A 15,791-nucleotide genomic window follows, 5' to 3' on the forward strand; every position below is an offset into this window, starting at 1 on the left:
TGCTTCAGACTTTGAAGAATTAGCATCTTAAACTCCAATTGTAGATCTTCTTGGGCTGAGTGAATTGACAGAGGCAAATCATTATGTGCAAGAACTGGTATAGTCAAACCTTGTTATCTCAAACTCAATGGGACCAAGAAAAAAACTTCTGAGATATCTGAGGATTCGAGATATTGAGGGTAAAATACTTCGAGAATAAGTGGTTGGGTCATTCAAATCACGCAACATATCCATGGTATTCGAGATACCATTGGTCCAGATACCGTAGTTCAAAGTTCGGTAATTCTACAGAATCTCCAAAAGCGAGGAAAGTCTGTTACCTACTTTCCAAAAACCCGGGCTGACATAGGGAAATATGCTTTTGAAAATGGACCAGCAGCTAAGATTTGGAAGTTTAAAGACAACTTTCCAACATTAAGCAAAAGCATGGATGGTGGAATACAACAGAAAACGAGGACTCTCTGAAGTTTCGAAAATGAAAATTGGACTTGAGAATGAAGAAATATCTGAACTTCATAACAAACAAACGTGGAAGGCTGTTACTTTTTGGGAAGCACTTGATTCTAGAATTCAAACTTTAAAATATATGTGTGTGCTATGTGACAATAGGGCTGTGATTAACACTCAAATAGTTTATCAGTCGGGAGGGGGATCACTACTGCAACAGGTGAAACAAAGAAAACGGGAGAACTATCCATCTGGCAAAAAACTAGGCAAAAAAATTAATTCTATTTCAACCCCCCCCCCCAAAAAAAAACAACAACAAAAAAAAAAACTCTGTAAAACACCACACTTTTACAGCATGCAAAAATTAAAAAGTGGAAAATTTTGACAATTTAAAGTCCGAGTTTCTTATCCCTTTAAAGAATATGGTCACCGAATATAAGATTGTCTCCAAAGTCATCATAAACTTGGACCACATGGGCCTGAATATTGTATCAGTCTCCAATTGGACAATGTCTTCACATTGAAAAATTGGGTCCGTGGGACAAATACCAGAAAACACTTTGCAGGGATACTCTAAAGTGTGTCCACAATTATAACATTTCATTTTTAAGCTCATAGGTAAGACAATTTTGTTTAGTTACAGGTGAATTCCTGCTGCCAAAAATTATCTACTGTGGAAAAACAGAGAAATGACACTCAAGAAAATCCCAGCTGACTGGGACATAAGACACTCTGAAAATCCCAGCTGACTGGGACATAAGACACTCTGAAAATCCCAGCTGACTGGGACATAAGACACTCTGAAAACCATTGGGCCAATGCAGAAACACAAAGGAAGTACATTGAAAACATAATTCTGCCATACATCAACAAAGTTAAGAAAACTGAAAAGTATACTGGTGAATCAAAAGAGTTTGTGTATACAAATGTATCTAATGTGTAAATATCTAATGTTTTTCCTGTTCAGATTGGTGAAGAATTTCTTGACCATCTAGCAGAAAATAATGCAAAAGAAGTGTATGTTCCAGCTTGCAGTATGAACTGCCTGAAGGTCATTCTAATTTTGCATACAGAGAGTCATGAAAAATAAGAAGCTTCAGTCATTTGAGGACTGGGATTGCAAGCAAATTGTTTCACAGTTGAATGGTAATGACGATGTGCCCATTAACCTGGTTGACTTGTCGCTGAAAAAGCTGAAACCACTATCTGCCAAAAGGACTTGTACAAATGCATCAGCATATCAGAAGCCACCCCAACATCATTTGTAATGCTTTCAATGAGGCGGGGATCACAATAGCACACAAGGTGCATCTGGAGGTGAAACATCATCTCTCAGCATTGATTTAGGATGACTTCAGCATAATAAAAGACGTGGCTCTGATGACAGTGTCCATTTATCATTAAATTACTGATCGTTAATAAAAGCATTATTTTTGTCGAAGGTACATGTAGCACTTTTCAGTTTGGGAGGTAAATAAAGTACTAGTCACTTGTTTTCACTGACTGTAAAATGTTTTACAGATAAGTGATTAACTCTGATTTTCAAATCTTATGATTTGGAACTCCATGCCTGCCAAAATATTTTCTGTTAGAAATTAGAAATATACCTTTGAGCAAGCAAATTGCAAAATATTAGACCTGTCGAAAAAACGCTATACATTATCTTAAATCTTAGAAAAGGAATTAGGGATAATGAACATTATGAGACAACGTGGAACATTTTGATAAATGTTTTGTCAGTAACATACCAAGTGTTGTTTCAATGTATTTTATTTCTCAATAAAAACATGTCATGGATTAGTATTGTTTCAGCCTTACACAAAATTCTAAACAACTTAAATCATAATTCAAATAAAAGAATAAATGTATCAAATAGCACTGCAATATCTTCAAACAACCGTTTCTCATCTAAATTGCCAAGATTTGTAATTAAGTTATTTTACTTTTTACAGAAATCTAGAGCAGTGTGTGCATTAAATGGAATAAAAGTGCCGAGAAAAATGTATGCCATCCCTATCTCTAACGTCCAGTGTCATTTTTACAAATGTATGCCATCCCTATCTCTAACATCCAGTGTCATTTTTACAAATGTATGCCATCCCTATCTCTAACATCCAGTGTCATTTTTACAAATGTATGCCATCCCCATCTCTAACGTCCAGTGTCATTTTACAATATTTGTGATGATATAAATCAACCATCAACTTTTTTAAATTATCGTAATTCACTGTTCAATGAAAGGTTACAAAAATCCTTTGCTTTGCATTATGTATTTTTTTAAATAACATTTTCCCATAAAAATGCACAAATGGCTTAAAAATACAGAGGCTGTTTCAACACTTAGTGCAATAATACATTTAGTAATAAATCAGCAGTATTGTTTGACCTTGCACCTAATGCACTTTGCCTAGGACCAACTTCTGCCCAATCAGTGATTATCTTGTATTGTCAAGTAGAAAGTCACTAATGGAAATTGCGATAAATAAATATTCTGTAGATCCCTTGCTGCTGAGCAAACGAGGGTTACATTGATTTTTGGTTGTTTTGATGGACCCAAATCATTGCAGAAAAACATAATTTAACATTGCCCTTAAGCCACATACCACAGAATGGTGATATACATGAAATGGTTATTGCACTGTGGTACACCAAATTTATGTAATTTGCATTTTTTTTGCCAGCCATAAATGTATAAAATAAATACTTTAAACAGCTATTTTGCATTATTAAACTTTTAAAATCCCTCTAACCACATCATGACAGAATATGATATCTTTTGCCTTAAAAAAATCTAGGACACAAATCTGCAGAGGGATTCAGTGCATGGAAGAAAATCTTTTTTCCCTTCTATTAAGATTATCAAAATTTCTAATTTTTTCACGACTTGCGCATATCAAAATACCCTCTAGCATACACAAGCCATATTGTTTAGCGTAGGTAGTATACTAAAAATTAAATCCTTTTCACATGCCATCAAAAACTTACTTTTATGTTTGTTGAGATAGTAAAATCTCATTAAAATTGAATTAAGATAGCTGTGTCTATTTCCTCTGACAACCCTATGCCATTTTTTTTTTTTTTTTAAATTCACTTGTGGGATTTTAAAACTCTTAAGATGAAAAGGACACTTATCGGTTGGGAATGAAACCAACATTTAAAAATTTAGAGCATGAAAAATATTGATCTAATCTTGCATTGTTCACATGACAGTGATAAATTCATTTGGCAAAATATTTTATAGATAACACACCTGATCATAACATGAAAAGTATAAAACATCTCATTATATCAAATCTCGTACCCTGCACCTAGGAAATCTACACTGCAGGTGGCATGGACATATTATTTAGAGCAAACACGAATTTCAATTTAACTATTTATTGATTTTAACTAAGTTATTTTCCTTTATGCATGACAAATAACCCCTTTAAACAATAACTTCCAGTCACATTTGCATTAATGAATTAAATCCCAAGAGAAATGATCACTCCGATTCATTATTCATATGCGATAAGAAAAATATTTTTTATAAAAACATGCACTTTTCACAGGTTTTTGTCCAGAATGATTTAAAGTACACATTTCAATAACCTGAGGACATCATCTCTGGATAAATTTTAATTTATCTAAAGATAAATCAATGGGAATGAACAGATAAAAATTTAATTTTTGGCACAATGATTTCTAAAAAAAAAAATATAAAAAAAATGAATTCATTGAATGAGTCAATAACCTGATAACTGGAAGATTATACCCTACATTGGTATCCTGTGAGTGGACACCACTGGGTGGTCACAACTGACCATGGTTTTCAGCTGCCATTACCTTGTATTGTGAGTACATTTGGTTCAGCACCATACTGCAATAACTGGTCCACTATCTTAATCTGGCCTGAAGCACACGCCACATGGAATCTGTGGAAAAATGTACCATTACATAAGACAAATAAATCTCTTCATATTTTGAGAATTTATCATTTTATTTCCAAGAATAACAATTGTCTATTCTTATGTTTTCCCAGTGAATAATAATAGATTTTCTCACAATTAATGTCTTGATTACATGATTTAATTTTTACAACTGTCAAGCAAATCCTCTGTCAGACACTTGTTTCCAAATATTCTAAATTATTCAACATCCTAAAATATATGACCTTAAATTTTTCAACATGCATATATTAAAACAGACTGAAATACAAAAATATATGGGTTTTATTTGGGTCATAAAACTTTCCAGCAGTCAATGTATTTCATCTCCACAAGACATCTAGTGGAGACAGATCATAGTGACTCGAAGACTCTTATCAAATTCACATCATAGAATAATATGAAACCGTGATAAACCTTCAGTTCCTCATGTCATAACAAGGGTAGTTATGAGGACCATGATGAATGAATTGTCTGTTTAGGAAGTCTATAAAACTCATCATCTCACCAGGAATCAAGTCAGTGACCCACAAACGAACACGTCTGCCGACTGCCCCTGTACAAATTCTCTTCATACAGTGACCAAATTTTTTTTTACCCACCAAAGTGCAGAAAAAACTCTGTTTCCTCTCATCTTGTGTGGTGTTTGGGATGAAATGGGTTTTATTAACAGAGAGCATGACACCATATTGCAAGAGGAGCCATGATTCTGTGAAATGTTTGATACTAACATTATAATCTAAATTGTCAGACAACACCATTCTGACCCCCTGTTCCTGAACGACCACACAAACATGTCTTGTTTTCATCAACAACCCAATAATTAAATGCACCTACTTCACATTCCCAGTCAGGAGTCTTTGGAGGATAATATGTATTTTTGTCCAATTAAATTAATTGACATTAAATAGAAGAATTCTGACCACACAGTGCACACAAACCATACATAAGTTAACTGCATTAGCCAGAGTAAATAGAAAACATCTGGCCACAAACACACTGGCCATCCTACGTTTAAATGCATGAACTCGTGTAAAGTGAGAACATCTGGTTATAAATACAGACCACACCTTAAGTTTAAAGGTATCAACTAATGTTCCACTGATACCCAGGATTCATGAAACATGTGTCAACTAATGTTCCATTAATACCTGTGATCCATGGAACATGTGTCAACTAATGTTCTACTGATACCCAGGATTCATGAAACATGTGTCAACTAATGTTCCAGATATCCAGGATTCATGAAACATGTGTCAACTAATGTTCTACTGATACCCAGGATTCATGAAACATGTGTCAACTAATGTTCTACTGATACCCAGGATTCATGAAACATGTGTCAACTAATGTTCTACTGATACCCAGGATTCATGAAACATGTGTCAACTAATGTTCTACTGATACCCAGGATTCATGAAACATGTGTCAACTAATGTTCTACTGATACCCAGGATTCATGAAACATGTGTCAACTAATGTTCTACTGATACCCAGGATTCATGAAACATGTGTCAACTAATGTTCTAATGATACCCAGGATTCATGAAACATGTGTCAACTAATGTTCTACTGATATCCAGGATTCATGAAACATGTGTCAACTAATGTTCTACTGATATCCAGGATTCATGGAACATGTGTCAACTAATGTTTCACTGATAACTGATCCATGGAACATGTGTGTTGCCTGCCAATGCTTAATTGTAAAAGTGGCACTCCACCCAAACAGATATACAGACAGACATGTGATTCACAAGTGTCTGCAATGCTTTAACAGATACCTAATTCATAAAGTTGCCTATAAAAAAATAAAATACAATAAGACTCACCAATGAGTGACTAAAGTCGACTGTTAATGTTCTAACTAATAACTTATTAAATGATACTTAACTATTTTTGCAGTACAGTTGTTTGATAAAGTTCATGCTAAGACATAATTGACATCAGAATAATACAGTCCATCTGATTGGTCAAGAGCATTCACATGCAGGAAGACAATTTCTGATGTCTCCTTTACGTGCAGAATAACAACTGTTTTGTCTCCCTTCAGATGACAACAAAATGGCGCAAGTGAAATAACTCAGATAAATAAAATATATTAGATAATCTGTGGGATTGATAAACCATGAATTCGGACGGCGGCTTCAGTGTTGTCTGTTGTCATGCAGCATACTCTTATTTTTTTTTGAAAATTCAGACTCTTCAGAACAATAAAACTATGAAATGCTTATTAGGGAGACATCACAGATTATTCGGATTAAAGAAACTATGGACTATTTATTAGGGAGACATCACAGATTATTTGGATTAAAGAAACTATGGACTATTTATTAGGGAGACATCACAGATTATTTGGAATTATGGACTATTTATTAGGAAGACATCACAGATTATTCGGAATTATGGACTATTTATTAGGGAGACATCACAGATTATTCCGATTAAAGAAACTATTGGACTATTTATTTGGGAGACATCACAGCTTATCAGGCCTGTGTAATATTCCCATTCTCTGACACTAGCACCCTTGGGCGATAACTGTACTCAGACCTGATAGAGTGTAATGTCTCCTTACTTAACAGTTAATAATCGTATTCTGCAAATTTCATGTACAGAAACTGATTTTTATGTCATTTAAACACTGTCAGTTACACCTACATGCTCTCTAAGGAATTCTTACATGATGATAAAGTGACTCTTGACCATTATGCAGCTGTTGTCTTTTAGTTTTAGTGAAATCTGACAAAAATTTGCTCACACAGATAATCCCCGGGGTCCCAGTTTGGTGGGGACTAAAGTTTTCTTCTGCAGGAGGGACTGGACTTTGTCCACATCCCCCAACTCAATGGCCTTCAAGAGTTTCTCATCATTCTTGTTCCATTCCGATAACTGCAAATAGAAAAATAGCATGATATTCAGCTTCCAGTGCTGACAGAGGAAGGGGGCTATGAGAGAAAGCTCAGCCATCTTGGTCTATATGTGATCTCCTCATGCAACATCCTCATTGACATGGCCCTGTCTTTAAAAAACCCGCAGCATTTTTGCACACCCATTATAAGTCATACTGCACGTAACCAATACATCTATTCATATAGATCTACATTAAAATGAGGCAAAATTGTAGAGCTTAGTGGTTAAACTTTGATTGAAAATAATGTCGATGAGTTTTGAGATGGGATTAGCTGTTTCTCCCTAAAAATGTTTAGACACAGGAGGAAGTTGTGAGTGATAAGCAAAATGTCTTGCTGGCACCAACAGATATAAGCACATGCACACCCTACATAAAACACAAGGTTTATCTGATAAGACCCTATCTTCTTCATCCTCCCCTTATCTTCATCTTACAACCTGCTATTTCCTGCCATTGTATGTGGTAATTACCTAATACTTCCACCTTTCCATTACACTGCACCCAGGAAAGTTTTTGTTCACTTGAGCATTTAGATGGAAGAATTGCATGCTAAGTACTGTAGGAAGGAATTCTACTATATTCCTGCTGCCGTGCATGCTGGGTAGAGAAAAATGAACAATTTCCTTGGAGGCCAAATATTGTACTGTGCCCATATGCTTATCTTTCTAGAGACTGCAACATTTCTTGTTCATGCATTATGCAATATATTAATGTAATTTTATCTTAATATGCGTGAAAAGTGCCAATAGAGGTTCACTCCCTGAAATTTGAACATGCACGATAAACACAAAACATCAAACTATCTGCTTTATCTCTCAGAGATACAACATCTGAACTAGTACTGTCAAGAGGACAGACCTCCCCCCCCCTCCCCTCCCTCACCAAATCTTTACGCATAATCTGTAGCCTGTGCAAAACAATTACATGCTACCAATATTCCCAATAGATCTTGTTTTTTTATGGAGAAACAGCTGTAAATTTATGCATTTATGTATAAATTTTCTTCCTCTGTCCACATACCATCTAATGTGTATACTTATTGAGTATGAAACTGAGAGTCCAAATACTGCATGTGTACTGATTTTTTAAAACAGGATTCATATTTTGGTACCCATAATGCCTCAGTCATAATATGTGATTCCTCATCAAAATTTCCATACACAATGACAACAGTGATTCATGCTTATGCCACAAAATTTGGATACACTGAAATATATGCTAGTATTCTTTATCAATTAAATTATAATTGTTTATAATATTGCTTGAAACACACACACTATATATATATATATATATATATATATATATAATTATAATTTAATTGCTAAAGAATACTAATATATATATAATATATATATATATATATATATATCGCTCTTTAACTTTGCTGGTGGAGAAATCCAAATGTTGCAATGTCAAGAACATCACAGCAAAACAAGCAATATTTACATCTCCTTTCATAAAAATGTTATATGATCCATATCAAGGCTTGTCAAATGAGTTATTTCTTTGTTTCTTCACTCCCTGCTGATTTCCCATTAACATTGGGATAGAAATCTAATGATTATGAGCTTTACGTCACTTTTTTATCCTGTTTCTTCATTATCAGCCCTGAATTACGTCTGATCTATGGCAAGAACCCATGCTGTGGAAAATTAAATTTTAATTGGCGGCACAACATGAAGTATGGGTTCAGAGATTTGGATATATTTACAATGGCACAGCGCACGCGAGAGTTAAAACTTTCATTTTCTGGGGTTTATTTTTCATGTCTAGATAAACAAAATTTAATAGTTAAAAATAATACATATTGCTTTCAGGAAACCCTGAACTTTAAGTTCGTTTCTTGGATGGCCTGAAAATTACAACTGTTTAGTTGTGTATCATTAGAAAAGTTTGGCAAAATTTTTGTGGGGTGCACGGTCAGTGATTCTAATGTCATTACCCAGGAGTACATCTGCACAAAAACAAAACACTAATTCCCGAGGTAGTAAATAGTGCCAATTCACTGACATGTTGTTTCTGCTGTGTTTTCCGGACTTTTTTCATTATCTGGAGGCCATTCGGGATACTTACATCTGTTGTGCTTTTCCGAAACTTGAACAAACCCAGCTTTTTACTCTTGTTTTTGGCAATTAACTTTGACATGTCTGGTCTCTCACAAACTCACATTGTCCACGATGTCACATCTACAATACAAACGTAAAGGCATTTAAGAAAGGCCAGACGCACACAGACTTCAATTTTACAAAGCATTTGGTCAGAATTTTCCTATTTTTTGAGTAACCTCCAACATAGGTCTACTTAATTAATAGTTTAATAGTCTATTGTTGGATCCTCTGACACAACAATATCATTTTTGAAAAATACTCGAGAGTATGAACAGTGACGCCTTATGCCAGCATACTTCATGAAGCATGTTAGCGCGCTTCATGAAAGTATGCTGGTGTGAAGCTTCGAAGTTCATACCCTCATGTATTTTTCAAAATTGAAATTTATTCATTATATTTACACTTTACTTTCATCTTTATCAAAATTTCCAGCCGTTGAAATAGTTGTACTATATTTATCAAGATTCATCGTACGGACAATGTTCACATTCATGAGGAAATTACTATCATTTCAGTTAGTAAAGACAACAAAGCAAAAACATGGGAAAGGTGGCTTGTGTATTGTGATTTCCCTGCTAAACCGAGATTTCTCCGCCCACCTCCACCCTGCTTTTTATATACTGACATGTATTATCAGTACAATGTAACATGTCACTATATAAAACACTGGGGAAATATAAAAGTCAGGGGAATCTTTGGTTTCACAATTCCTGCAATTCTACGAACAAACTAGGGAGGGGGACCAGTAAGCATACACCACAAAATATTATTCTTATATTTCACCTAACCTGCAACATTTATAATAAAATATATTTCCTGCTTGGTTGCATGTTGTTTAACATCCCACTCAAGAATCTTTCATTCATGGAGACGTCACCATTGCCAGTGAAGGGCTGCAAAATTTAGGTCTATGCTCGGTGCTTACAGCCTTTGAGCAGAGAGGGATCTTTATTGTGCCACACCTGCTGTGAACACGGAGCCTCGATTTTTGCGGTCTCATCGGAAGGACAGCCCCATTTGGTTGCCTCTTACAACAAGCAAGGGGTACGGAGGACCTATTCTAACCTGGATCCCCATTTCCTGGTAATTATATGGATGTCTAATGATGGTAACTACTCCCAAATCCTCATTTCCTGGTAATTATATGGATGTCTAATGATGGTAACTACTCCCGGATCCTCATTTCCTGGTAATTATATGGATGTCTAATGATGGTAACTACTCCCGGATCCCCATTTCCTGGTAATTATATGGATGTCTAATGATGGTAACTACTCCCGGATCCTCATTTCCCGGTAATTATATGGATGTCTAATGATGGTAACTACTCCTGCTACTACTTCCCTAACATTTGTACTCAGAAATTTAGAACACAATGGGCTCTCTGGCGGGGATGTACTCTAAGCTTCCACGAAGGACAAACATACCTCACCAGTCCAGATCATTGTAAATCACAGTCAGATTGAATATCTTCTACCAGATCATTGTAAAGCACAGAGTCATATTGAATATCTTCTACCAGATCATTGTAAAGCACAGTCAGATTGAATATCTTCTACCAGATCATTGTAAATCACATAGTAAGATTGAATATCTTCTACCAGATCATTGTAAAGCACAGAGTCAGATTGAATATCTTCTACCAGATCATTGTAAAACACAGAGTCAGATTGAATATCTTCTACCAGATCATTGTAAAACACAGAGTAAGATTGAATATCTTCAACTAAAACTTTCAAAGACACAGTGACAAGAAGTCACTAAAACAATCAACTTGATCAAAAAGTTCATATGATTTAAGAATCCTTATAATGCTTTAACGTCACATCACCAACACGGACACAGTTCACAAGTATAATAAAGGTCAGCAGACTATCAACATGAACACGTTATTCCCAGATGAGAGCTATTGAACATTAAAGATAATGCAAAAATTTCGTCCATTTCAAAATTTTCCTGTGGAAAAAAAATAATCCTGCCTCACAAACCTCCTTTGTATTTTAATGTCCATGTTTGCTGTTCCTGTGACCACCAACCAAACTGATCACATGACAGGCAATACACAAGCTCTTTGCTTTTGGTGAATGCTAATCTTAACACATCCCACTTCCCAGGAATATGAGGGTATTTCTTTTTCTTCTTATTACACCATACCCAAACTTAAGATCAAGCCATTTTCATGAATAATTCATAGAAACTAATAAATAATTTTGTTTTCCTTTGCCGGCCATCATTCCATGAAAACTTACTTTGAATAAAAAATAGTTTTTTTTATATGAGAAATGAACCTTAACCTAATGCATTATTCTGTGTCTGCATATTCTGTGCATAAATACCTGCACACATTAATGCGATTTCCCATTATGCATTAACGAGCATCTACAATGTACACTGTAAATTATGGCTTGTGGCAAACAGACATCTCCCCCTCTTGCCATGATTGAGAATTTGTGGCATTTTGTGTAGGTCTTTCTGTATGTACAAATGTCAATTTGTCTCATTGCCTGAATACAAACCAGCCTTGGTCATTTCCACGGTCACTTATTACTAAACCCTCTTACACCCCAAGGATAATAAAGCACTCATTTGTCAAGAAAAAGGGCCGAGTTGTAATATATCTAAAACAAAAACTATTGAAACAACTCAGTGTATGATATTTTACCATTATATTTAAGATACTTTGAATGATATTGATGTTCATCAGCTTTATCCATTTTTGTTCAGCTTTAATTTTGCATTGATCTTTAAATTTATAGCCTTAATTTCATTCTTTTTTTTAACAAATTTCCTTCTTTCCTCCTCTCTGATCATGATGATTATATTCAAAATTATTCTGCCCTTTCCTCAATATATCTTACATGTACTTCAAATTTCACAGATATATGTAAAAATTGAGATGAGTTCCACAAACACAGAATTTCATATAAAATTGCATTGAGTTGAGTTCTTTCATTACGAACAAATTAATATACTTTAGATTTGTTGATCATTTGATTTCGTAGTCTGACAAAACCACAACACAAATCAAATATTTCGGTGAAACAAAATAAAACCCTAGCGTACACTTATTAGATCAAAAGTTGAACACATTTAAAATGTATTTTATAACTCCAATGACCTTGGAAGATGACATCAAATCATAATATCCATAAATATGTATAAGAATGGTTCATTTCACACAATCCATTATTTTGTTTCCATAAACTCTTAATAAAATCAAAGTATTGAAGCCTTCATGCCTATACACACTGTCGCATGTTTATATGCGAGTTTGAATTTTCACTGCACGGAATGTCGGCATTATCTTGATAGCTGATCTTACAATAAAAAGGTGCTATACAAAAAAAAAAAAAAAAAAAAGGAAAACAAGATGTGAAGAGGCACATGTGGTGGCATCTTCACATACACTTGCCCTGATCTCAACATAGACAGTACATTCATTTTAAATTTGTCAAATTGTACTTCTGGAGAAGATTTTTAAAGGAGGATGTGGTCCTTCATGTGACGCAAATTTGGACCCCTTTGCCCAAGGAGGCTTTAATTGTTCTACATTTGGTTGAAATTGTCCAAATGGTTCTCGAGAAGAAGTCGAAAATGTGAAATGTATACAAATGGCAAACTCCTACTTGACAAAAGGTGAAGTCACCTTTCACATAAATTTTTTTACCTCTTTAAAAATACGTCATTAATCTTCATACATCTTAATACATTATTTTTAAAACTGAATCATTAATAGCTACAATTTCGTCAAAACTTGTTACTTTGCAAAAACACTTGAACATGTTGAAAGAAAGAAACCTGCAATGGTCTCCATATAACCTGCAGCTCCTAGATCAAATCTTGGAAAACACAAGAACATACCACTTCCTTACCACAGTTATCTTTACAAAGATGGTCCTACAGAACTTCTTTTGAATCAAATACAATGAGTTTATCCCTTATACCAAAACAAAAACAACTTACCGTATCATCATGCCATTGTAACACAAGTCTGAATAGTCAGGAAGCCTAAAAATTGCTGAGGTGTTCAAAGTAACACAGAAAACAAACAGGCTACGGAAAAAAAACAACAGTGTTGAAATGTCGAACAAATAGCCCCAAGTTGTGGTCAACAAGCTATGTACAACAATTAAGAGCCTCTCTCTAGTCAGGTGAGAAATTGTACGTGGAAATTACTACAGGTAAATAACTGCCAACCATCAGCACAGGTACAAGTGTCAATATTTATTGGGCTTATCTGTGTAAGAAATGTCAATAGATTTTACTGCTGCATGGAGATTTGGAAGACAGACTCAAAGGACTTGAAGGAAGCATTATAGGAAAACTTCCTTGAAGCACGGAAACTTCGCATTTACAATGTCCTGGAATTTTTTATGCGAGTTTTCCTGAGGACATTAAACGGTGAAATGGAATGAAAGACTATCTGGAAAATATTCAAGGTGAACACAATTTGTGACATTTATAACCACAGAAGGAATTTCTATAACACGTGGCTGAGACTACACTAAGAGCCTATATATATACAAACAGCTTGGTTCCCTTAACTGAAATAGTCTTCATACGCACATAGCAGGAAATTTACCAATTTGAAAGGACAAATCTTACATTTGTTTTAAAATTCTGAAACCCCCTTTATATAATACCAAGGCCCTGCACATCTTATATCATTTTGCAGGACTCATTTATCCATTTAAGAAAAAAATCCATTTAAATAATGTTCTGCCAGGAATTTAAAATATGACCTACTTTAAGCATTGAGAGAAGTTTGTTGCATTCCATTGATTGACAAAAGACGACTCTGGTATTGATCAATTTAAAAGGAGAAGTTTCTGTGTTACTGAACCATAATCAATCAATTTTTTGTTCAAAAGAAAAATGCTAGTTTGTGCAGTGTAGCAATAGTAGACAATGCATTATATGCCCGATACAATTATATCTACGAAAATACTCAAGGATGAGACCGCAATGAACCAATGGCAGCGAGTCTTCCAATCCAAATATTTTTATTTATAATATACACATCACAATATGAAACAAAATATGAAATGGAACCAACTTCTTATGAAGGAAAGGAACTTTTCATCCTAGAGTTGCCCGAGTTGATTAGTTTTTCTAGAATATACATAATTATGAAAGATATTTCATATTGAAGATAAAGGTACATTACTAAACTGTGTTATGAGGTATATATATTGGGTTGGGGTATTTTAAACTTCTTCATTAAATCACAAAGCAGTTTATATAGCAAGCATAAACTACCCTACACCCCATTATATTCCCATATAACATGGTTTGCTCTTTGAACTTGAGTACAATTTAATTTCTTACTAAAAAAAATCTTTAGTCTGCATTAACATCATGATTTGACATCACAATGCCTTTACATGCAATCTATTTTAAAGAAAAACAAACTGAATTTGAATTATCTACCAATGGTTAAAGCTTGCTTACTATAAGAAATATCAAGGGGGGGGGGGGGGGGGGGGGGGGGGCCAGGCATTTTCATATAATACTAATTTTTTTCAATTAACTAAAGTTTTAAACATTCACATACAATAAGAAATCCTTTATAGTATTAGAGATTTCACCATGTGATATGAAACCTTATTTTAATCCTGCCAATGTTAAGATTTTGATAATGTTGATAATTCTTCACCCTTGAGCGGAATTTGACGTATAAAATATGTGAAATGTTTAGACGTGTAATTAGTAATTAACCCCCCCCACCACCACCAGTCATATAAGAACAAATACTAGTGTTCATGGTATTTGCTGATTTAAATCACTTACTACTGTGAAATGCCTGAATTCGGAATGAAGATGGCAATTTCAATTACACCAATGACATTGAACTATGTCAAGTCTGAGCAATCAGATAAGTTGAATGTCTTGTCTGATCAGTAGACATAGCACTTAAACTTGAACAGGCTGCAGGCACAAGATTCATATATTGTTAATAACATCATTTCACATTTGGAAAAAAAGGACTATTTTCATTTGTATATTGCCTAATAATAGATTTCAGTGTCAAGACCACGTCTATTGACATTTTCACTGTGGTCCGAACTCATTAATAGACAATTCATTATAGACAAAGAAATTACATGGTGACATTCAGATTATGGAGCAGGGAAATGGCTTCCTTATCACTAACTTCTTTATTTTCTTTTAGCAGGTTTTTTTTAAACCAATCTTTATAACTGAGATTTCTTTAAATATATGTACTCTGTATTGTAAGTATCTACTTCTGTACCTGTCCTTGTAAAACACATAACTTCAAGAATGAAAAACTAATACCATAAAAGACTTACCATTGTCTTATCTTTTTTCCCTCTGCTTCGATAAGGCCAATTCCAACTTAATTAGTAGATTATCATCCGGGGTCTCAAAAAA

The 15,791-nt window shown here is 34.5% G+C and overlaps 1 protein-coding gene across 2 annotated transcripts in view; it reads right to left on the reverse strand.

Moving 5' to 3' along the window:
* Positions 1 to 15,791, reverse strand: part of LOC125650217 (ankyrin repeat domain-containing protein 24-like) — a 41,001-nt gene that overhangs the window by 22,327 nt on the left and 2,883 nt on the right. For both annotated transcript variants that reach the window (XM_048878294.2, XM_048878293.2), the window contains exons 2-4: positions 9,364 to 9,476; positions 7,135 to 7,265; positions 4,273 to 4,361 (exon numbers count right to left, since the gene is read on the reverse strand). In XM_048878294.2, coding sequence (XP_048734251.2) covers positions 4,273 to 4,361; positions 7,135 to 7,265; positions 9,364 to 9,435 — 292 coding nt within the window. In that variant the 5' untranslated portion in view covers positions 9,436 to 9,476. The remainder of the gene's footprint in view (positions 1 to 4,272; positions 4,362 to 7,134; positions 7,266 to 9,363; positions 9,477 to 15,791) is intronic.

Source organism: Ostrea edulis, chromosome 5, assembly GCF_947568905.1.
Source record: "Ostrea edulis chromosome 5, xbOstEdul1.1, whole genome shotgun sequence".
In the NCBI taxonomy this organism is placed as follows: domain Eukaryota; kingdom Metazoa; phylum Mollusca; class Bivalvia; order Ostreida; family Ostreidae; genus Ostrea; species Ostrea edulis.